The sequence below is a fragment of the Tachypleus tridentatus genome, chromosome 3 (assembly GCF_004210375.1).
Source record: "Tachypleus tridentatus isolate NWPU-2018 chromosome 3, ASM421037v1, whole genome shotgun sequence".
Classification (NCBI taxonomy): Eukaryota; Metazoa; Arthropoda; class Merostomata; order Xiphosura; family Limulidae; genus Tachypleus; species Tachypleus tridentatus.
In genome coordinates, this window is record NC_134827.1 from 37,573,896 (window position 1) to 37,598,225 (window position 24,330).

Below are 24,330 nucleotides of genomic sequence, written 5' to 3' on the forward strand. Positions count from 1 at the left end.
CTCATGAATGATGTAATACTGTGATGTTAGAATGTCTTTATACATTACTGATGAATGATGTAACGATGTGATGTTAGAATGTCTTTATACATTACTGATGAATGATGTAACGATGTGATGTTAGAATGTCTTTATACATTACTGATGAATGGTGTAACACTGTGATGTTAGAATGATGTGTTTATACATTACTGATGAATGATGTAACACTGTGATGTTAGAATGATGCCTTCATACATTACTGATAAATGATGTAACACTGTGATGTTAGAATGATGTCTTTATACATAACTGATGAATGATGTAACACTGATGTTGGAATGATGCCTTCATACATTACTCATGAATGATGTAACACTGATGTTGGAATGATGCCTTCATACATTACTCATGAATGATGTAATACTGTGATGTTAGAATGTCTTTATACATTACTGATGAATGATGTAACGATGTGATGTTAGAATGTCTTTATACATTACTGATGAATGGTGTAACACTGTGATGTTAGAATGATGTGTTTATACATTACTGATGAATGATGTAACACTGTGATGTTAGAATGATGCCTTCATACATTACTCATGAATGATGTAATACTGTGATGTTAGAATGTCTTTATACATTACTGATGAATGATGTAACACTGTGATGTTAGAATGATGTCTTTATACATTACTGATTAATGATGTAACATTGATGTTAGAATGATCTTTATACAGTACTAATGAATGATGTAACACTGTGATGTTAGAATGTCTTTATACATTACTGATGAATGATGTGACACTGTGATGTTAGAATGCCTTTATACATTACTGATGAATGATGTAACACTGTGATGTTAGAATGTCTTTATACATTACTGATTAATGATGTAACATTGATGTTAGAATGTCTTTATACATTACTAATGAATGATGTAACACTGTGATGTTAGAATGTCTTTATACATTACTGATGAATGATGTAACATTGATGTTAGGATGTCTTTATACATTACTGATGAATGATGTAACACTGTGATGTTAGAATGCCTTTATACATTACTGATGAGTGAGGTAATGATGTGATGTTAGAATGATGTCTTTATACATTACTGATGAATGATGTAACGATGTGATGTTAGAATGTCTTTATACATTACTGATGAATGATGTAACACTGTGATGTTAGAATGTCTTTAAACATTACTGATCAATGACATAACACTGTGATGTTAGAATGATGTCTTTATACATTACTGATCAATGATGTAACATTGTGATGTTAGGATGTCTTTATACATTACTGATCAATGATGTAACATTGTGATGTTAGAAAGTCTTTATACATTACTGATGAATGATGTAACATTGATGTCAGGATGTCTTTATACATTACTGATGAATGATGTAACACTGTGATGTTAGAATGTCTTTATACATTACTGATGAATGATGTAACACTGTGATGTTAGAATGATGTCTTTATGCATTACTGATGAATGATGTAACACTGTGATGTTAGAATGTCTTTATACATTACTGATGAGTGATGTAACACTGTGATGTTAGAATGTCTTTATACATTACTGATGAATGGTGTAACACTGTGATGTTAGAATGCCCTTATACATTACTGATGAATGATGTAACGATGTGATGTTAGAATGTCTTTATACATTACTGATGAATGATGTAACGATGTGATGTTAGAATGATGCCTTTATACATTACTGATGAATGATGTAACACTGGTGTTAGAATGATGTCTTTATACATTACTGATGAATGATGTAACACTGTGATGTTAGAATGTCTTTATACATTACTGATGAATGATGTAACACTGTGATGTTAGAATGATGTCTTTATGCATTACTGATGAATGATGTAACACTGTGATGTTAGAATGTCTTTATACATTACTGATGAGTGATGTAACACTGTGATGTTAGAATGTCTTTATACATTACTGATGAATGGTGTAACACTGTGATGTTAGAATGCCCTTATACATTACTGATGAATGATGTAACGATGTGATGTTAGAATGTCTTTATACATTACTGATGAATGATGTAACGATGTGATGTTAGAATGATGCCTTTATACATTACTGATGAATGATGTAACACTGGTGTTAGAATGATGTCTTTATACATTACTGATGAATGATGTAACACTGTGATGCTAGAATATCTTTATACATTACTGATGAATGATGTAACACTGTGATGTTAGAATGATGTCTTTATACATTACTGATGAATGATGTAACACTGTGATGTTAGAATGATGTCTTTATGCATTACTGATGAATGATGTAACACTGTGATGTTAGAATGTCTTTATACATTACTGATGAGTGATGTAACACTGTGATGTTAGAATGTCTTTATACATTACTGATGAATGGTGTAACACTGTGATGTTAGAATGCCCTTATACATTACTGATGAATGATGTAACGATGTGATGTTAGAATGTCTTTATACATTACTGATGAATGATGTAACACTGTGATGTTAGAATGTCTTTATACATTACTGATGAATGGTGTAACACTGTGATGTTAGAATGATGTGTTTATACATTGCTGATGAATGATGTAACACTGTGATGTTAGAATGATGCCTTCATACATTACTCATGAATGATGTAATACTGTGATGTTAGAATGTCTTTATACATAACTGATGAATGATATAACACTGATGTTGGAATGATGCCTTCATACATTACTCATGAATGATGTAACACTGATGTTGGAATGATGCCTTCATACATTACTCATGAATGATGTAATACTGTGATGTTAGAATGTCTTTATACATTACTGATGAATGATGTAACGATGTGATGTTAGAATGTCTTTATACATTACTGATGAATGATGTAACGATGTGATGTTAGAATGTCTTTATACATTACTGATGAATGGTGTAACACTGTGATGTTAGAATGATGTGTTTATACATTACTGATGAATGATGTAACACTGTGATGTTAGAATGATGCCTTCATACATTACTGATAAATGATGTAACACTGTGATGTTAGAATGATGTCTTTATACATAACTGATGAATGATGTAACACTGATGTTGGAATGATGCCTTCATACATTACTCATGAATGATGTAACACTGATGTTGGAATGATGCCTTCATACATTACTCATGAATGATGTAATACTGTGATGTTAGAATGTCTTTATACATTACTGATGAATGATGTAACGATGTGATGTTAGAATGTCTTTATACATTACTGATGAATGGTGTAACACTGTGATGTTAGAATGATGTGTTTATACATTACTGATGAATGATGTAACACTGTGATGTTAGAATGATGCCTTCATACATTACTCATGAATGATGTAATACTGTGATGTTAGAATGTCTTTATACATTACTAATGAATGATGTAACACTGTGATGTTAGAATGTCTTTATACATTACTGATTAATGATGTAACATTGATGTTAGAATGTCTTTATACAGTACTAATGAATGATGTAACACTGTGATGTTAGAATGTCTTTATACATTACTGATGAATGATGTGACACTGTGATGTTAGAATGCCTTTATACATTACTGATGAATGATGTAACACTGTGATGTTAGAATGTCTTTATACATTACTGATTAATGATGTAACATTGATGTTAGAATGTCTTTATACATTACTAATGAATGATGTAACACTGTGATGTTAGAATGTCTTTATACATTACTGATGAATGATGTAACATTGATGTTAGGATGTCTTTATACATTACTGATGAATGATGTGACACTGTGATGTTAGAATGCCTTTATACATTACTGATGAGTGAGGTAATGATGTGATGTTAGAATGATGTCTTTATACATTACTGATGAATGATGTAACGATGTGATGTTAGAATGTCTTTATACATTACTGATGAATGACGTAACACTGTGATGTTAGAATGTCTTTAAACATTACTGATCAATGACATAACACTGTGATGTTAGAATGATGTCTTTATACATTACTGATCAATGATGTAACATTGTGATGTTAGGATGTCTTTATACATTACTGATCAATGATGTAACATTGTGATGTTAGAAAGTCTTTATACATTACTGATGAATGATGTAACATTGATGTCAGGATGTCTTTATACATTACTGATGAATGGTGTAACACTGTGATGTTAGAATGCCTTCATACATTACTGATGAATGATGTGACACTGATGTTAGAATGTCTTTATACATTACTGATGAATGATGTGATATTGTGATGTTAGAATGTCTTTATACATTACTGATGAATGATGTAACTTTGATGTTAGAATGTCTTTATACATTACTGATGAATGATGTAACTTTGATGTTTGTATATGTTTATACATTACTGATGAATGATGTAACACTGATGTTAGAATGATGTACTGTCTTTATACATTACTGATGAATGGTGTAACACTGATGTTAGAATGTCTTTATACATTACTGATGAATGATGTAACATTGATGTTAGTATGTGTTTATACATTACTGATGAATGATGTAACACTGATGTTAGAATGATGTACTGTCTTTATACATTACTGATGAATGATGTAATACTGTGATGTTAGAATGTCTTTATACATTACTGATGAATGATGTAACACTGTGATGTTAGAATGTCTTTATACATTACTGATGAATGATGTAACACTGTGATGTTAGAATGATGTCTTTATACATTACTGATGAATGATGTAACACTGATGTTAGAATGATGTACTGTTTTTATACATTACTGACGAATAATGTATCTTTTTTTGTGATATTAAAATCATGTATTGTTTTCTTATGTACTCTTATGGTATGTATGTGCCAGTTGTTTGAAAAAAAATATTTACATATTAAATTAAATGTTTCATGAGTTTATATCACTTTATATGTTGCTTATGACACTTGTTTATATCCATATCACTGACCATATAAAGTTAGGTTTGATATGATCATTTATTCTAAGGTCTTCTCACTTATGTATAGGTTACTTGCGACCTTCAGTATTGGGATTCCACAAAACAGTCGTTCTTTACACACAGGGAGTTTGAACTTTCTGAATCTGCTCATTGTTCCCTTGATCTGCCTCCTGTTACCATGGAAACAGGACACTTGGTTGTGGTGTCAGAGTTGTGGAGAGTTGTTGTTCACTGTCCTGATGAAGAGTAAGATTATGAGTTATTTAAACTAAAATGTTATATACTAAATGTATGCTTATGAAGGAATAACTTTAAGAACTTTAAGCTAATATGTGTTTTTCAAGTCCTGAGCTTGTATTTCTGGATATTCTGCTCTGAATATTCAGTTACTCCATTCTTTTTTAGTACTTTATACAACAATAAAACCAGCTTGTGCAACATTTTGATTGCTTAAAAAATAATGTATTTTCAAGAAAAAAATGGTGCTTGAAACACCTCACCAATGGGGTGCATTCCATATGTCAGCAACAAGCCATCTGGTATGATTTATTTCACAATATTCTTAAGGATTAGCCAGACATAAGTTGATTTTGGCTGGAAATGGATACATATGAAACTCTTTACTCACTCACTACTGTTGAGCTAAACTGAATGGTGAATTTGACAACACAGTATACATGTTTAGTACTGTTAACCCGCCTTCTATAGAGTTGGCAGATTACACCAATCTGGTGATTCTAAAGTAACCCTCAGAGTTTTCATATTGTAACTTTTAAAATGCTGTGTTTACCTTCACAAAAGCTGGAAGTCTCTCAGTAAACATTACAAGTCTTTTGAACACCAAAATCTGTCTTTTTTAATTAAGTATTCTCATTGAATATTTGTCCATGAAGGTATGGTGTCAAAATGTTGGCTGTTAACAGTGCATAGTATATTGTTAAAATTAAAAATGCTTTTCTTCATCTGAAATTATTTTGAATATAATATGTGTAACCTCTGAAACCTCCTAAATAAAAATGAATTGTTTTATATTTTTCAGTTAAATTTTATAATCTTTGTACGTTAACTCTATGTGTACTCGGTTAATTTGACCAAGCTCGTAACCACCATAAAAAATATAAAATAAATCTAAATTTCCAATTTTTTATTCTTTCTATAATGACTGCAAATTGTAACAGCAACTAAGTGTGTGTATTCTAAATAGCTTAAGCCTCGTAACTGTTTGTATCAGTTTCTACATAATTTTATTTCTCCTTGAGCCTTCTCTAACTAATAATTATATATAATCTTGCCACACAAGGTGTAAGTCACTCAGCAGATGTGTAACTTAAACTAACAGTAAATGATGTAACACAAACTGCTTGTGAGCATACCTTATGAAGAATTATTGTTATTGTCTGTCATCACACCCATTCTAACCTTAGCTAATCTAGAAAGATTCTGATTTTTATATTTTAAATACATTCGTATTAATAAATAAAGAAAAAATATGAGAAACAAGAAACATAACACTTACTTGTGTTTTTCTTGTCTATTTTGCTGACAGCTGTCAGAATGTAAGTCTAATTTTGTGTACTGGTGGTGATAATTAAATAAGTTTTATGTACTTAAAATGCACCTAAGAACACAAAATAATAACACACAAAATAAATGGTGTTCTGTAATTATCACAGTTTATCTGGCTTTCTAGCTGTGGCATAAAAATCTTAAATAAACCAAAACAATAAGACAGAAACTTTCAAACTGAAGTAAAAAAAAATACTGTACCGTGTGCAGAAAATGATTTCATTTGATGCATTAAAATTCTGTATTTCTGTTGGTTATAAGTAATATTGTATAGAATGTCATAGAGAAATATTAACAACATGTGAAAGAGATGAGGGCGTGGCAGGCTAGTTCAATTTCCTAGTTTACAACTCTGTTAACTGGTAAGATCAAAAATCTATAAAATTTATGCTTTGCCTGAATAATGTCTATATTATAGTGAGTAATTTACATTCACTTTTGTACATCTTAGTAAATAAATTAGAGAAGAGAGGAGACTCAGAAAGCAAATGTTACTATTCTAATACTAAAAGCTGTTGAAGATTTTTGAAACATTTCTTTATAAAATTAAGACCTTAAAACTTCTATGATATTAAAACTCGATTTATTAACTACATTTTGATACCAAGTTTGTTCAGGTACAATGATAATAAAGTAGTGTAATTAAATTTTGTATACAACTCTCTGATAGATCATGGCATGCATACTTGACTTGCCCGTAGCTAGAGGGATAAGTTAATCTATGTGGTAAATACTTTTCAGCCCACAACTAACAGTATCTCCACTTGCTCTTGCTGCCTGTATGAGAGTCGATTCCTGTTTCTTACCAGTACTAGTTCCATATTTCCAGGCATGTTTGAAGTTTGATCTCATTCAAGTGACCTTCTTTAATCACTTTGCTGGGGCAGGTAAGATATATTTTATATTGGAAAGAACTCCTTAAATCTTTGTCTTTCTTTCTCTTATTTACTAAATAAATTTTAAAAATATTTATAGATATGTTACTGTTAGAACTTTTGGAATAACAGGATAAAACTGTTATTTTCTCTCTGTGTTTCAAAAACATTACGTCCTATATGTTTTATTGGACACAGCTGTGACATTGCTACTAAACATGGTCTAGTGATTAAAGTGCTAGATTGTAAATTTGAGGTTTCCTGTTGCTAGAAAATCTGATTCTACCTTTTGGCACTGAGTTTGTTGTGCAGTAAACAGTCAAATTCAATTAAAATAGTCCAAGAGCTAGAAGTGACTGATTTGGACTAGTCGTCTTCCTTTCTGTCTGTCTGTTCAATATTATATCAGTTGTTTCTTGTGTAGTTTTGCACAAATATCTCAAGCCAAGCTTGTTTATGTGAGTGTATATTTCTTCAGGATACCATGTTTTATCCCAGCTTGTTTATGTGAGTATCTGTTTCTTCAGGATACCATGTTTTATCCCAGCTTGTTTATGTGAGTGTCTATTTCTTCAGGATACCATGTTTTATCCCAGCTTGTTTATGTGAGTGTCTATTTCTTCAGGATACCATGTTTTATCCCAGCTTGTTTATGTGAGTATCTGTTTCTTCAGGATACCATGTTTTATCCCAGCTTGTTTATGTGAGTGTCTATTTCTTCAGGATACCATGTTTTATCCCAGCTTGTTTATGTGAGTGTCTATTTCTTCAGGATACCATGTTTTATCCCAGCTTGTTTATGTGAGCGTCTATTTCTTCAGGATACCATGTTTTATCCCAGATTGTCTGTTTATTTCTTTTTTTCTAGGAACCCCAATAAACCTCTTACCCTTTTCATTTGACGGAACATCTCCTGTTGATCAGGAGTTTATGGTTCTGACTTTAGATAGTCCAAGCTGTAGTGTTGACCTCTGGCAGGACAGACAGAAGATTGAGGTGAGTAAATTGATTGAAGTTATAGAGGTCAGAATAGACAACAGGTAGAGGTCAGTATTCAGTTAAACGTAACTTAGGAGAGCCAAGTACAAATAGAAAGTAGAACCAGTTAGGTAGATGAGTGATACTTTGTAAGCTGTATGTAATTAATAAAGATCCAGTTGGAGAGAAATTATTATTAGTAAAGGTAACATTAGCATCAAGATAGATGTTGAAGGTAAGTCATGAAATGCTAAACGAAATGTTAAGATGAACACCAAAGGATGAAGTAAAATAATCAAATCTAGGGTTAAATATCTCATTATAAAGAACATTAGTAGAAAAGATAAGAAAGAAAGTATGAACATTCAGGTGTCGATAAGATTCTTATCTAGAAAAATAAAAGATAAGCAGCCATAATAAGTCACTTGCAAGGATGAAATGATAGGTGACGTGTGTAAGTAGTAAGGTTTAGACAGTGTAACGATAGGTGACGTGTGTAAGTAGTAAGGTTTAGACAGTGTAACGAGAGGTGACCCGTGTAAGTAGTAAGGTTTAGAGAGTGTAACGAGAGGTGACGTATGTAAGTAATAAGGTTTAGACAGTGTAACGATAGGTGACACGTGTAAGTAGTAAGGTTTAGACAGAGTAACAATAGGTGACACGTGTAAGTAGTAAGGTTTAGACAGTGTAACAATAGGTGACACGTGTAAGTAGTAAGGTTTAGACAGTGTAACGATAGGTGACACGTGTAAGTAGTAAGGTTTAGACAGTGTAACGATAGGTGACTCGTGTAAGTGGTAAGGTTTAGACAGTGTAACAATAGGTGACACGTGTAAGTATTAAGGTTTAGACAGTGTGAAGTCATAAAGCTAAAAGTAATTGTATTTCAGAATAGGCATAGTTATGATCATCAGAAACTGAAACTCACTGTTATATCTAATAGTCTTACCAGAAAGAAGGTTTTGTTATCTAAATGTGTAGTAATGAAGTCAGATGTAGGCGATATAATTAGTTAGATTTGCATGGAAAGTACAGAATCCATCATCTATTTCAGAATAGGCATAGTTATGATCATCAGAAACTGAAACTCACTGTTATATCTAATAGTCTTACCAGAAAGAAGGTTTTGTTATCTAAATGTGTAGTAATGAAGTCAGATGTAGACGATATAATTAGTTAGATTTGCATGGAAAGTACAGAATCCATCATCTTTCATTTTAAATAGGAGCAGCTGACCTTATTTATTACCTGTGTTTGTAATACAAACGTTAAAACACATTCATAATGTCAAATAACACATCAGTTCAAGAAGTCTTTTAGATAACAACTCTGTAACACGAGCACTTTCAAAAGTGCTTGGTTTATGGGATTTTTAACATCAGAACACATTTATGTCTCAACATAATTTCTGTGGTTTAATTGTCTTCTTTTGCATTCTTACTTATATGGCACTGCTGACACTAGTCCACTTTGCAAGTGGTATCTGCTAATTTTTCTATAGATTTGTAAGCCTCTAAACCTCAATCTATTTAAATTTAAACATATAATTCCCCTACTTTAATCATATTTTGTCCTAATAGTGGGTTAACTTTTTAATTATTGTGTGTTTTATAACACATTAGTGTTTCAATTTTAAAAAGGATATTTGTGTGTCATACGGTTACCCTCAAACATGTTCTTGAGTGTTTATTTATGTGGTTATTTTGAAAACATGCAAAATGAAGAGGTGCTTTCTTCAATAAACCAAATCTTATAAGTTTCTCTCTTTTATCCTCAGGGATTATTCACTATCAGTGTTGAAATTCTAGAGTACAGAAATCTAACAATGCAACAGTTGTTAGAACCTGTGGATTGTGAAATACAGTTAGCCTGGACTCATATGTCAAACAGGGTAAGGAAGTGCTAGAGTGTTGTGAAGTACAGCTAGCCTGTACTTGTTCATAAATAGGGTAAGGAATCTCTAGTGATTTGTGAAGTACAACTTGCCTAGACTTATACATCTAATAGGGTAAGGAATATCTAGTGTGTTGTGAAGTACAGCTAGCCTGGACTCATACATAAAATAGGGTAAGGAATCTCTAGTGATTTGTGAAGTACAGCTAGCCTGGACTCATACATAAAATAGGGTAAGGAATCTCTAGTGATTTGTGAAGTACAGCTAGCCTGGACTCGTACGTAAAATAGGGTAAGGAATATCTAGTGATTTGTGAAGTACAGCTAGCCTGGACTCATACGTAAAATAGGGTAAGGAATCTCTAGTGATTTGTGAAGTACTGCTAGCCTGGACTCGTACGTAAAATAGGGTAAAGAATCTCTAGTGATTTGTGAAGTACAGCTAGCCTGGACTCATACGTAAAATAGGGTAAAGAATCTCTAGTGATTTGTGAGGTACAGCCAGCCTGGACTCGTACGTAAAATAGGGTAAGGAATCTCTAGTGATTTGTGAAGTACAGCTAGCCTGGACTCATACATCAAATTGGATAAGGAATATCTAGTGTGTTGTGAAGTACAGATAGCCTGGACTCGTACGTAAAATAGGGTAAGGAATCTCTAGTGTGTTGTGAAGTACAGATAGCCTGGACTCATACGTAAAATAGGGTAAGGAATATCTAGTGTGTTGTGAAGTACAGATAACCTGGACTTATACATCAAATTGGGTAAGGAATATCTAGTGTGTTGTGAAGTACAGATAGCCTGGAATCATACATAAAATAGGGTAAGGAATCTCTAGTGGTTTGTGAAGTACAGCTAGCCTGGACTCATACATAAAATAGGGTAAGGAATCTCTAGTGGTTTGTAAAGTACAGCTAGCCTGGACTCGTACATAAAATAGGGTAAGGAATCTCTAGTGATTTGTGAAGTACAGCTAGCCTGGACGCACACATAAAATAGGGTAAGGAATCTCTAGTGGTTTGTGAAGTACAGCTAGCCTGGACTCATACATAAAATAGGGTAAGGAATCTCTAGTAATTTGTGAAGTACAGCTAGCCTGGACGCATACATAAAATAGGGTAAGGAATCTATAGTGATTTGTGAAGTACAGCTAGCCTGGACTCATACATCAAATTGGGTAAGGAATCTCTAGTGGTTTGTGAAGTACAACTAACCTGGACTCATACATAAAATAGGGTAAGGAATATCTAGTGTGTTGTGAAGTACAGATAGCCTGGACTTATACGTAAAATAGGGTAAGGAATCTCTAGTGGTTTGTGAAGTACAACTAACCTGGACTCATACATCAAATTGGGTAAGGAATATCTAGTGTGTTGTGAAGTACAGATAGCCTGGACGCACACATAAAATAGGGTAAGGAATCTCTAGTGATTTGTGAAGTACAGCTAGCCTGGACTCGTACATAAAATAGGGTAAGGAATCTCTAGTGATTTGTGAAGTACAGCTAGCCTGGACTCGTACATAAAATAGGGTAAGGAATCTCTAGTGATTTGTGAAGTACAGCTAGCCTGGACTCATACGTAAAATAGGGTAAGGAATATCTAGTGTGTTGTGAAGTACAGATAACCTGGACTTATACATCAAATTGGGTAAGGAATATCTAGTGTGTTGTGAAGTACAGATAGCCTGGAATCATACATAAAATAGGGTAAGGAATCTCTAGTGGTTTGTGAAGTACAGCTAGCCTGGACTCATACATAAAATAGGGTAAGGAATCTCTAGTGGTTTGTGAAGTACAGCTAGCCTGGACTCGTACATAAAATAGGGTAATGAATCTCTAGTAATTTGTGAAGTACAGCTAGCCTGGACGCATACATAAAATAGGGTAAGGAATCTCTAGTGATTTGTGAAGTACAGCTAGCCTGGACTCGTACATAAAATAGGGTAAGGAATCTCTAGTGATTTGTGAAGTACAGCTAGCCTGGACTCGTACATAAAATAGGGTAAGGAATCTCTAGTGATTTGTGAAGTACAGCTAGCCTGGACTCATACATCAAATTGGGTAAGGAATATCTAGTGTGTTGTGAAGTACAGATAGCCTGGACTCATACGTAAAATAGGGTAAGGAATATCTAGTGTGTTGTGAAGTACAGATAACCTGGACTTATACATCAAATTGGGTAAGGAATATCTAGTGTGTTGTGAAGTACAGATAGCCTGGAATCATACATAAAATAGGTTAAGGAATCTCTAGTGGTTTGTGAAGTACAGCTAGCCTGGACTCATACATAAAATAGGGTAAGGAATCTCTAGTGGTTTGTAAAGTACAGCTAGCCTGGACTCGTACATAAAATAGGGTAAGGAATCTCTAGTGATTTGTGAAGTACAGCTAGCCTGGACGCATACATAAAATAGGGTAAGGAATCTATAGTGATTTGTGAAGTACAGCTAGCCTGGACTCATATATAAAATAGGGTAAGGAATCTCTAGTGATTTGTGAAGTACAACTAGCCTGGACTCATACGTAAAATATGGTAAGGAATATCTAGTGTGTTGTGAAGTACAGATAGCCTGGACTCATACGTAAAATAGGGTAAGGAATATCTAGTGTGTTGTGAAGTACAGATAACCTGGACTTATACATCAAATTGGGTAAGGAATCTCTAGTGGTTTGTGAAGTACAGCTAGCCTGGACTCATACATAAAATAGGGTAAGGAATCTCTAGTGGTTTGTAAAGTACAGCTAGCCTGGACTCGTACATAAAATAGGGTAAGGAATCTCTAGTGATTTGTGAAGTACAGCTAGCCTGGACGCACACATAAAATAGGGTAAGGAATCTCTAGTGGTTTGTGAAGTACAGCTAGCCTGGACTCATACATAAAATAGGGTAAGGAATCTCTAGTAATTTGTGAAGTACAGCTAGCCTGGACGCATACATAAAATAGGGTAAGGAATCTATAGTGATTTGTGAAGTACAGCTAGCCTGGACTCATACATAAAATAGGGTAAGGAATATTTAGTAGTTTGTAAAGTACAACTAGCCTGGACTCATACATAAAATAGGGTAAAGGAAGGAACTTGGGTCCTGTGCTCATCATGCAGGAGTTTTGGGTTGCCAGTATGTTGTTAAACTAAACATTAATGCTAAATTCACTTTGTTCATTCAATACTGAGGTAAACAAATTATAATCAGCTCCACCTGTTTACAACTCCATATTTCATGTGTGATTCTTGAGACCTTATGTTGTAAAAAGATGACAAGGAGCTTAGTATGAAACCATTGATATTGAACCAAACATCAAATTAAAAACAAGACCTGATTAATAATGTTTTTAGATTATGATAAGCTCACCTACCTTGAGATGAGTAGGAAAAAAAAAATCTAAATGCATTATTTAGTTGATTGTGGTGTATTGGCTAGTTTTCTGGACAGTAAATCTTATGTTCATGTCCTGCACTGTAAAACAATGCTTCTCAATTTTAGGATGCTGGTATGTTATTAAATACAGTGTTAAAGCAGCTCAAACATTGGTAACCATGGCTGTTGACCAGCTGCATTCCCTCTAACCCCATGGAGTCCAGCACAGTTGCCAGTCACCATGGGATGAACTGGTTCTTTACTTCTACCACCTGTTTTTTAAATACAATTAATTCTGTCAATAAATAATTGAAAGCATTATCATATATTTTTTAACACCTCTGTATCTATAGAAACATTTTTAATTTTTGTTTTGTTGTGTGGCAAAAATCCTAACACATTCTCCACAATCTTGGCAGTTATATAAAAGAAAAACTTAAACTCTAATCTGTCAGATCAAAACCAGGGACAGCAAGTGAAGATATCTGTTTAGTAGCTTTACACAAGTATCTAAAACAAACAAACAAATGCATTGTTTTGTTTACAGTCGAGACTCTTCATAGCTGTGCAAGAATAAAAGTTGAAACCTCAATTTATTTATTTATTTTTCAGGAATTCAATAAATAAATGTTTTATCAAATATAAATTCAAAAAACGTTTTTGAGTAAAAACATCCTTTGAAATGAGTCGAAAATAGAGTTTTTATTTAAAGTTTGAAATTTTGTGCACAAGTGCTGATATGAGAGAGAACAAAAATACTGTAGTTAATTTTGTCGTCAAACACCAAATGGGTTAAAAAGTTTCCATGTTTATTTCATGAAAAATAAGATCAGTGATAAACAATGACAAGTTATTTTTAAAGTTATGCCCTTTGGCACTAAAACTTTAATCAAAGACACTTCTTTACTTTATTTGAAGTTTTAGTGCCAAAGGGCATGCATGATAATGGGGTCTTTTAACCTGTGCTAGTCAGCTCTTAAGGCCTAGTATTTCTATATTATCATTTTTGTTTGCAACTACTCAATTAAATCTTCAACTGTAGAAATTTTGAAAGCAAATTCCACCTGTAATGATAAGATGTTCTACTAATAAAATTAAAGTGGACAGGACTTGAAACCACAATCCTGCCTGCTAAACACATTCATTAACCAGGAAAGCTAAAATATCTCAGCTGTTTCAAGGCTTACTTTTAATCATGGAAGTTTAGCAAGATTTAAACTTCCTGTCTGTTGGTTGACTTGTAATATTCAAGTTTCCCTATTGTTATTGCTCTTTTTTGTATGGAAGTTTCAGATTATATACAAATATTTTAACCATATCATTATTTGTTGGTTCAATATAGAATTTTAATAAAAAATGTGTATCAAACAAAATACTGTATTTTGTAGCAACACAAAGCATATAAGGTGTTACTGAAATGTGGCTATACACAGGGCTGAGTACATTATGTTACATTAGTTTTGAATATGCAACAAGCCGTCATGTGACAGCTACAACTAATATGAAGTCATGGTGGAAAATAATTTATCAGAACTTTGATTTTAGTGTCTGTGTCATTTCATAGATGCTACTGAAAACTGTTCAGTTTGCAGAAAGTTTCATAACAGCCCTTTTTCAATACAGATATTCATTCAATCAGATAGCAAAGATGCTTTCAGATTGAGGACTTAGAACTTCTGAGACAGAAATATTCATTGTTCTCAATGGCATTTGAATATGGATCATTTTGGGGTAAGAACCGTATAGAAAGAGACCTACAGTAATTACACCAACCAAGATAAGTAAAATGTGGCATTTAGTAAACAAAAATATCCACGAACAAGAAAGGTTAATAGCACAAGCATTCTGTATGTCTCAGGCAATAGTATGCAACATAATAAAGAAGGATCTTTATCTGGAAATGAGCCAAACGTGATATGGGTTCACCAAGATAAGGCTTCCAATCATACCTCCTGTTCAACCATCACATACCTCAAGATGCAGCTGGAAAATAAAATGTATTCATGCTATTTCATATATAAAAACATAACAGTTAAGTAATTGGATGCATTTCTATGAGATCAAATTGTTTAAACAGTTGCTTGAAGACTGTCATCCTCTTAATATATATTGATTATGGAAAGTGTGTACAGAGAAGTGATGTGCTTTGGACATGACAGCTTTCTAATGAAACATTTTGCAATGGAAACTGTGCTCTGTGGCTATTATAAGTTACAAAATTTTCGGACAGAGTGTGACAAGTTGTGATGACGGGGACCGTACTGACATGGTGAGGCTCTAGAATTGTTCTAATGTAAACTATTCATACTCTCTTTGTTTTATGCTGTAGACTGTATTAGACAAAACAAAATTGTGTGATTAAAATTATTGTTGTGCAATTTTAGGCCCATTAAAGTGCAAACTGTCATGCCACTTTAATGCATTAGTCCTGTCGAGTTTTAAAAATGGGAGCACTGGCTGTTTTATGAATTATTATGCATCTTGTTATAAATTGAAATAAAGAAATCATAAGTTAATTGTAAATATTATAGATGTGTTCTTTTGTTGTTGGTTTTAGCCATCTGTGCTTGAAGGAGGAGCTATTCTTCATCCTTGTTACCTTCGTGTTGGTCAGTCGGTCATTCACACACTGAATCTGGCTGTACATAGCTGGTCTAAGGTTGGTCTAATTAAATATTCTGTTTTTCTCAGCATAAACCTCTGTGATGTTAAATAATTTGAACCTAAACCTAACTCATATTAAAAATCTAGTACCTGTTTTACTGCAGCCATTGAATATACAAAACATGTATAAACTTTACACAGTTAAAACATTGGTTATTAAAAACAATTTGGTCTAATGAAAGTTTTTATGGTGTAAATAGATAATATGATAGTACATTGTCTGTAATTGGTAAAGTAACAGATTTTATTTAGTGTGAAGGTTTATGGTGTAAAACAATGTTTGTACATAGTCTGTAATTGATGAAATAACCAGTTTTATTTAGTGTGAGGGTTTATGGTGTAAAACAATGTTTGTACATAGTCTGTAATTGATGAAATAACCAGTTTTATTTAGTGTGAGGGTTTATGGTGTAAAACAATGTTTGTACATAGTCTGTAATTGATGAAATAACCAGTTTTATTTAGTGTGAGGGTTTATGGTGTAAAACAATCTGTTTGTACATAGTCTGTAATTGATGAAATAATCAGTTTTATTTAGTGTGAGGGTTTATGGTGTAAAACAGTCTGTTTGTACACAGTCTGTAATTAATGAAATAATCAGTTTTATTTAGTGTGAAGGTTTATGATGTAAAACAATCTGTTTGTACATAATTAATCTGTAATATGTTAAGTAATAGATTTTATTTAGTGTGAGGATTTGTAGGGTAAAGAAATAATGTTGTTTTGTATGGTGATATCAAATTTTTTTAATTATGATCTTTCGTGGTGTTAGAGATAGAATACATCCCAGCATATAGATTCTTGGGCTGTAATGATAAGTGATTTAGTTTACATAAAACCAATAAACTTGATGATGTTAGGAGTGTGATAGAAATTAGATTTACAAAGTCTTCAGTTAATTTCTTGGAGATTTTGTTATTTTCATTGTTGTTGGTGTTTTGTTTGTAGAAATGACCTATTTAACCCTTAAACAGTAGAAATGTTCTAGGTATAAGCATCCATTGATGATGGCTACTGTTTAAGGGTTAGTGACTCCAAAACAGTCCTGACCTTTTTGTCGTGCACTAGACACAGTGTAACATATTTTGTAGTTTTATAAATATTTATAAAAAGAATACCTTGTTGTTATAGTTCCAGAAAAAAGAATCCAAACTTCTGGTTCCTAATTACTATTTGATCTGTAATGACATAGAAGAAACTATACGGTTTGGTCAAGTAAGTGTCTTCTGTTCTGATTGTAATAAGAACAATAATTAGTAACAATGATGGCAAAATACGTAGTATTGTAACCTTGTTTGAATACTTAGTATTGTAACCTTGTTTGAATACTTAATATTGTAACCTTGTTTGAATACTTAATATTGTAACCTTGTTTGAATACTTAGTATTGTAACCTTGTTTGAATACTTAGTATTGTAACCTTGTTTGAATACTTAGTATTGTAACCTTGTTTGAATACTTAGTATTGTAACCTTGTTTGAATACTTAGTATTGTAACCTTGTTTGAATAGTTGGTATTGTAACCTTGTTTCAATACTTGGTATTGTAACCTTGATTAAATACTTAGTATTGTAACCCTGTTTAAATACCTAGTATTGTAACCTTGTTTAAATACCTAGTATTGCAACCTTGTTTAAATACCTAGTATTGTAACCTTGTTTGAATACTTAGTATTGTAACCTTGTTTGAATACTTAGTATTGTAACCTTGTTTAAATAGTTAGTATTGTAACCTTGTTTGAATACTTAGTATTGTAACCTTGTTTAAATAGTTAGTATTGTAACCTTGTTTAACCTTGATATTTCTGTAAAATCTTTGAAAATCAGTCAGTGATTCAGCCTTAATAAAATGTTATTTCTTGTCTTTTCTTGGTACAAATGCTGTTGTTGGTGTTTGTGACTTTTGTTCATATTTTATTTGGACCACCTCTTATGCCTTCTGAAGGTATTTCCATAGGTTAATTACTTGGGTAATAAATTCATGCCCTTCAGCATCTCCATGATAACTGTAAAAGCGTATAACATAAAACCTGGGTTTCAATACCTGTCTAGCTTTAAGAAGAAACAAACAGTAAATTAATTTATATATATGTTTAATGCATAACAATAATAACATTGTTAGTTATTCATTTTTTAGGTTGACACGGATGAAAGCATTATTTTAGCAAGTCGACAGATGCATGCTTACAGTTGGCGTACTCACAAGACAAAACAGGTTAGTAGCCTGCAATCTTAGGCTTTGTGGAGTAATATTTTAATATGATTATTCTGGCTTATTACTGTGTGTTTTACAGTAGAACTTGAATATGTGTTGGTTATGTTTACTACTTATCAGGTATTTAAACAACAAAGTTTAGAAAATACTGTGCACGTGTTTCTTATAACAGAAGTGTTGTAAGAAAGAAATGATACATCATGTGTTTATCACACAGTATAAAGGAGATAGAACACATTTAATGTGCATAAGACATGGTGTTTGAAGTGTATATTCTGTCCTTGGGATAAAGATATTTCTGGAAAAAGAAGCATATTATAACACACAAGTAACTTAATAAAATCATCTGAAATATTTCAATACTTAAAGTTTACAGAATTTGATGTTGTTTTTGCAGCATTTACACGTGTGTCTTGAGAGCATGAGGTGGGGTTGGAGCAACTCTTTCTCTTTAGACAGAGTTGGAACCATTGTAAAAACTTGGGAGACTAAAGGTCAGAAAGCCACTGTAATTATCATCATAAGACAGATATCTACTGTTCAGAAACAGGTAGGAATTGATCTGTGCTTACTATTCAAATGGTATCCTTAATGAAACCATATATGTCTGAAGATTGTACATTAGTGGACATAAAAAGATATTTTTATACAAGTGTTTACTGTGAAGAGGTATTATTAGAAATCTTTATTTTTTTTAGCAACACCCTTCATGATGTGAGAATTTAGTTTTCTTCTTATTCAGGTCATCCTACGTTGTCAGCTAGTCATCTCTAGTAGATTGACCCAACATTTAGAAGTACAACTTCTTACCTACCCTCACCACCAGGGTAACTCACATAAGCCTAAAGATAAGGAATACCGTAAGAAAAGTGCAGTTCTAGGACAACAGTGTACGCTTCCTAGTTTTGTGATAGAGCACCAGTACATCCATGGTCTGCGACTCCGACTCCTGGGAATTGACACTCCCTGGTCTGACAACATATCTATTACTGGAGACAAGACGCACGTGTGTCAGGTGATCAAGGTATTGCATTTTCGTGTTGTATATTTGGAGCCAGTAATTTGTTTGCACTTCAGTTGTAGTTTAAGCTCAGTTAACATTCTGATTTCAGAGCCTTTTGGTATCATGCTGTTTGGTTTTTTGTTCAACTGTAACTCAAGGAAAAACAATTAGTAGACAAAGATTAACATGTTTCTCTCTCTTTGTGGGTTGTTAAGGTGAGTCATTGATATTAACAAACAAATAATGAATGGATTGCTATACTGGTATGTAGCACTCGTAGTTTTATCAGTAGCATAAGGGACATTGATGTATATCTGTTTTTAAACACTAGAGGCATTTTTGTTAATATTCAACTGATTTCTGGAATCCCCGTTGAATGTTGCAATACGAAGAGGGTATTAGGAGCAGATGTTTCAATGATGAAAGGTTTTTATGTGTGTTAGTGAGTGCATATGTAAATCATAGTGGGCTAAAATTGTGGGTAGTGATGTTGCATTGTCAGAAATGGATAAATGAGGCTAAGTTCAATAACATTGTGTTTACTACCATGTTTTTACAGAAACTGATTGATTTGAATTAATTCATTTAACTTATAATTGTAAGTTAGTAGGCCTTAGTATGGAAGGGTGTGGCACATACAAAATAATGTAAGCATTTATTTTGGTAATGAAACATATGTATCCAGTACTGTATGACGTGTATAATGAAACATATGTATCCAGTACTGTATGACGTGTATAATGAAACATATCTATCCAGTACTGTATGACGTGTATAATGAAACATATGTATCCAGTACTGTATGACGTGTATAATGAAACATATGTATCCAGTACTGTATGACGTGTATAATGAAACACGTGTATCCAGTACTGTATGACGTGTATAATGAAACACGTGTATCCAGTACTGTATGACGTGTATAATGAAACACGTGTATCCAGTACTGTATGACGTGTATAATGAAACACGTGTATCCAGTACTGTATGACGTGTATAATGAAACACGCGGTATCCAGTATGTATGACGCGGTATAATGAAACACGTGTATCCAGTACTGTATGACGTGTATAATGAAACACGTGTATCCAGTACTGTGTGACGTATATAATGAAACACGTGTATCCAGTACTGTGTGACGTGTATAATGAAACACGTGTATCCAGTACTGTGTGACGTGTATAATGAAACACGCGTGTATCCAGTACTGTGTGACGAAACGTGTATAATGAAACACGCATGTGTATCCAGTACTGTGTGACGTATGACGGTATAATGAAACACGTGTATCCAGTACTGTGTGACGTGTATAATGAAACACGTGTATCCAGTACTGTGTGACGTATATAATGAAACACGTGTATCCAGTACCGTATGACGTGTATAATGAAACATGTGTATCCAGTACTCTATGACGTGTATAATGAAACATGTGTATCCAGTACTGTATGACGTGTATAATGAAACATGTGTATCCAGTACTGTATGACGTGTATAATGAAACATGTGTATCCAGTACTGTATGACGTGTATAATGAAACATGTGTATCCAGTACTGTATGACGTGTATAATGAAACACGTGTATCCAGTACTGTATGACGTGTATAATGAAACATGTGTATCCAGTACTGTATGACGTGTAAATGTTCATACCACCAAACCACCAGAATGTTTCAGATTTTGCTGTGAACAAAGTTTTACTTTTTCCAGAGTTGGCAGGAATGTATATTCTAAATACAATCTAACTTTTACTTTGTGAATATTTAGCAAACATATTAAGCTGATATAACTGTTAGCTGGAAATTCCTGATCTATATTGGAAGTTAATATTTCATTTGAGAAGCCCTGTTACACATGATAGCATATAAAGTCCCAAATTAGCTGATCAAAGTAATATAACTTTCATCTTCGTGTAGTAAGGTCACAAACAATTGATCAAAGTGGTATCAGATTTAATAAGGAGTGTCAAACTTTGTGCTAGTGACAAGCCATGTAATATTTTGGATACCTTCACAGGAGCTGAACGTTAGTTGTTGAATGGAAACAAATTGACTCTTTCTTCAAGAGTGTTGATACAAAACACTCGTAGTAATTAACAAACAATAAATATCTAATTTTAATTTTTTTGTGGTTGTTTATTTTTGGCATTTCTTTGGTGGTGCATGGACCTGCCAAAACCATCTTGCATACTGCCAATTGGATAACTTAGGCTTAGGTAATACCACAGGTTATCAGGTGGAACATTTTTCATGAGACCTCCTTCAAGATGTTACTAAATACTACTAACCCAGGGAAAGTGTGTAAATCCGTTTATAAGATTATTTGGTATCACCTTTATATAAATATATTTGTTTGATTAGAACATATGTATTCCCTTCCAAGGTTTCTGTATTTATACACCAAATAAAATGAACAGAAGTTTGATTTCAGTTTTTGCATTATTATCCTAATTTCCTTTTTTATGAAAGGTGCCAGTCAAAGGTAAAGGTCAATTCATGACTTTCTGGTGCACTGTCATGACACTAGAGGTCAGCCCTGAAGCTGTCGTGAGAGTGGTGAGTGTCTTCATTCGGTTCATTTCGTTAGAAAGGTTTTCAGTTTAGTGTACAAATACAGTAGAATTTCATTATTATTATTTCATTATTCAAAATGCTTGTTTTAATTAAAGTTTTATTTAATTAAATTAATTGAAGTACAGGAAATGAAAAACTTTGAAAGTTTCTGAGTCATCATAATTATATCTTTGTGCATAGTTAAATGGTGAGTTCTGTGATGAGCTACAAAGATCAGAAAATTTGACATTTACACGAGTCAAAGAAGTGGTTGATATTTCTTACTAAGAATTGGTGTAACAAAAAAGAGCAACTTTGGAAATCTTACTTATGATAAGACGAGGCCTTTCTTTGTCATTATATTTTAATTTTGCTCACATTATCTCATTATTGTATTTATTACTTTTCAAACAAATCCGTGACGAGAACTTTCCATTTTAGTACCGAGAAAGTATTGCAATGACCACCTTGGCTGTAATCAAAGTGACAGCTCCTTCCTTGTGCCTTATCTTAAAATAAATGGGTTTGGACCTATTCTAAAGTATAGATCAGTATTGGTGGGCCTAACATGTGTAGAATTTTAAAACACGACTATTTACATCTAGCAGACTTGGATGGAAAAGACATTTATTTAGATATTAAAGAGTGCAAAAGTATGTGCAAACGCAGAAGCTAAAGCACACTCTTTCCCACACTTGACTTTTAAGCCTAATTAGCATGAAAGCTACAGCTACATTATTTTTTTTGTCTTAGTATGGGATACAGCGTGATTAAAGTTTTATGTATTTCATTACGGAAACTAAACCCAAGCTGTAAAGTTAGATGTCCTCTGAGTATAATGATAACAGTGAAAATGCATTAAGATAAAAATTTACCAATCAACCTAACTGAAAAACTTAAAGTAAGGTTAAGGTGAATGAATGTCAGTCACTTCTCTGGTCAGTAGTCTGTATGATTGTCTCAGCTTTCTAAGATGGAGTCTGGGTTTTCTCATTCTTGGAAGATTGGGAAGATGGCTAAAGGTGACCAGACAAGATATAAGTTATAATAAACAAATAAAATAAAAGTAGTAATTAATAAACAATTAGGCTTAGATGGTTATATTGGTACAAACCATGATGTAATCATAGTTTAGAAGGACATTTGTCTTTAGAACATTAGCTTTTAACACTACAACATGTTTCAGTTCATTACAAACCTAATGTTACCATGTAATGAACTCTACATCTACATATTAATATGTTACCGTAATACTGGTATCCATACATCTATATGTTACAGTTATTAGTATGTTACGGTAATACTGGTATCCATACATCTACATGTTACAGTTATTAGTATGTTACGGTAATACTGGTATCCATACATCTACATGTTACAGTTATCAGTATGTTACGATAATACTGGTATCCATACATCTACATGTTACAGTTATCAGTATGTTACGGTAATACTGGTATCCATACATCTACATGTTACAGTTATTAGTATGTTATCGTAATACCGGTATCCATACATCTACATGTTACAGTTATTAGTATGTTACCGTAATACCGGTATCCATACATCTACATGTTACAGTTATTAGTATGTTACCGTAATACTGGTATCCATACATCTACATGTTACAGTTATCAGTATGTTATGGTAATACTGCTATCCATACATCTACATGTTACAGTTATTAGTATGTTACCGTAATACTGGTATCCATACATCTACATGTTACAGTTATCAGTATGTTATGGTAATACTGGTATCCATACATCTACATGTTACAGTTATCAGTATGTTATGGTAATACTGCTATCCATACATCTACATGTTACAGTTATTAGTATGTTACCGTAATACTGGTATCCATACATCTACATGTTACATTTATCAGTATGTTACGGTAATACTGGTATCCATACATCTACATGTTACAGTTATTAGTATGTTACCGTAATACCGGTATCCATACATCTAAAACTGTTTAATTGCAGTTCTAATTTTTACGTATCAAAAATTAAATTCCATCTTTCATATATCTAAAACTTTATATTTGTAAAGCTAACCTTGATGTATCTAAAATTTGTCGTAGGTCTTTTTTGCCCCTTTGTTCGTGGTTAGGAACAACATTCCTCGTGCCCTCTTAGCACACCTCGTATCATCAGACCAAGAAGAGACACATACGATGGAAATACAGGGACAAGGACAAGAACACCAGCTTCTAGCAATGGGAAAATACACTGATAGTCTTTATTTAACATTTCAGATGAGTCCTGGTGAGTTAT

At 33.0% G+C, this 24,330-nt stretch overlaps 1 protein-coding gene across 1 annotated transcript in view; it reads left to right on the forward strand.

The window, feature by feature from the left end:
• The window catches only part of LOC143245801 (intermembrane lipid transfer protein VPS13B-like), a 136,346-nt gene that overhangs the window by 87,111 nt on the left and 24,905 nt on the right, over positions 1-24,330 (forward strand). The window contains 11 exon segments of the mRNA XM_076492054.1: positions 5,013-5,191; positions 7,253-7,398; positions 8,255-8,382; positions 10,142-10,255; positions 16,174-16,275; positions 17,412-17,495; positions 18,417-18,494; positions 18,892-19,044; positions 19,237-19,518; positions 21,968-22,054; positions 24,138-24,321. Of these exon segments, the coding sequence (XP_076348169.1) occupies positions 5,013-5,191; positions 7,253-7,398; positions 8,255-8,382; positions 10,142-10,255; positions 16,174-16,275; positions 17,412-17,495; positions 18,417-18,494; positions 18,892-19,044; positions 19,237-19,518; positions 21,968-22,054; positions 24,138-24,321 (1,537 nt within the window).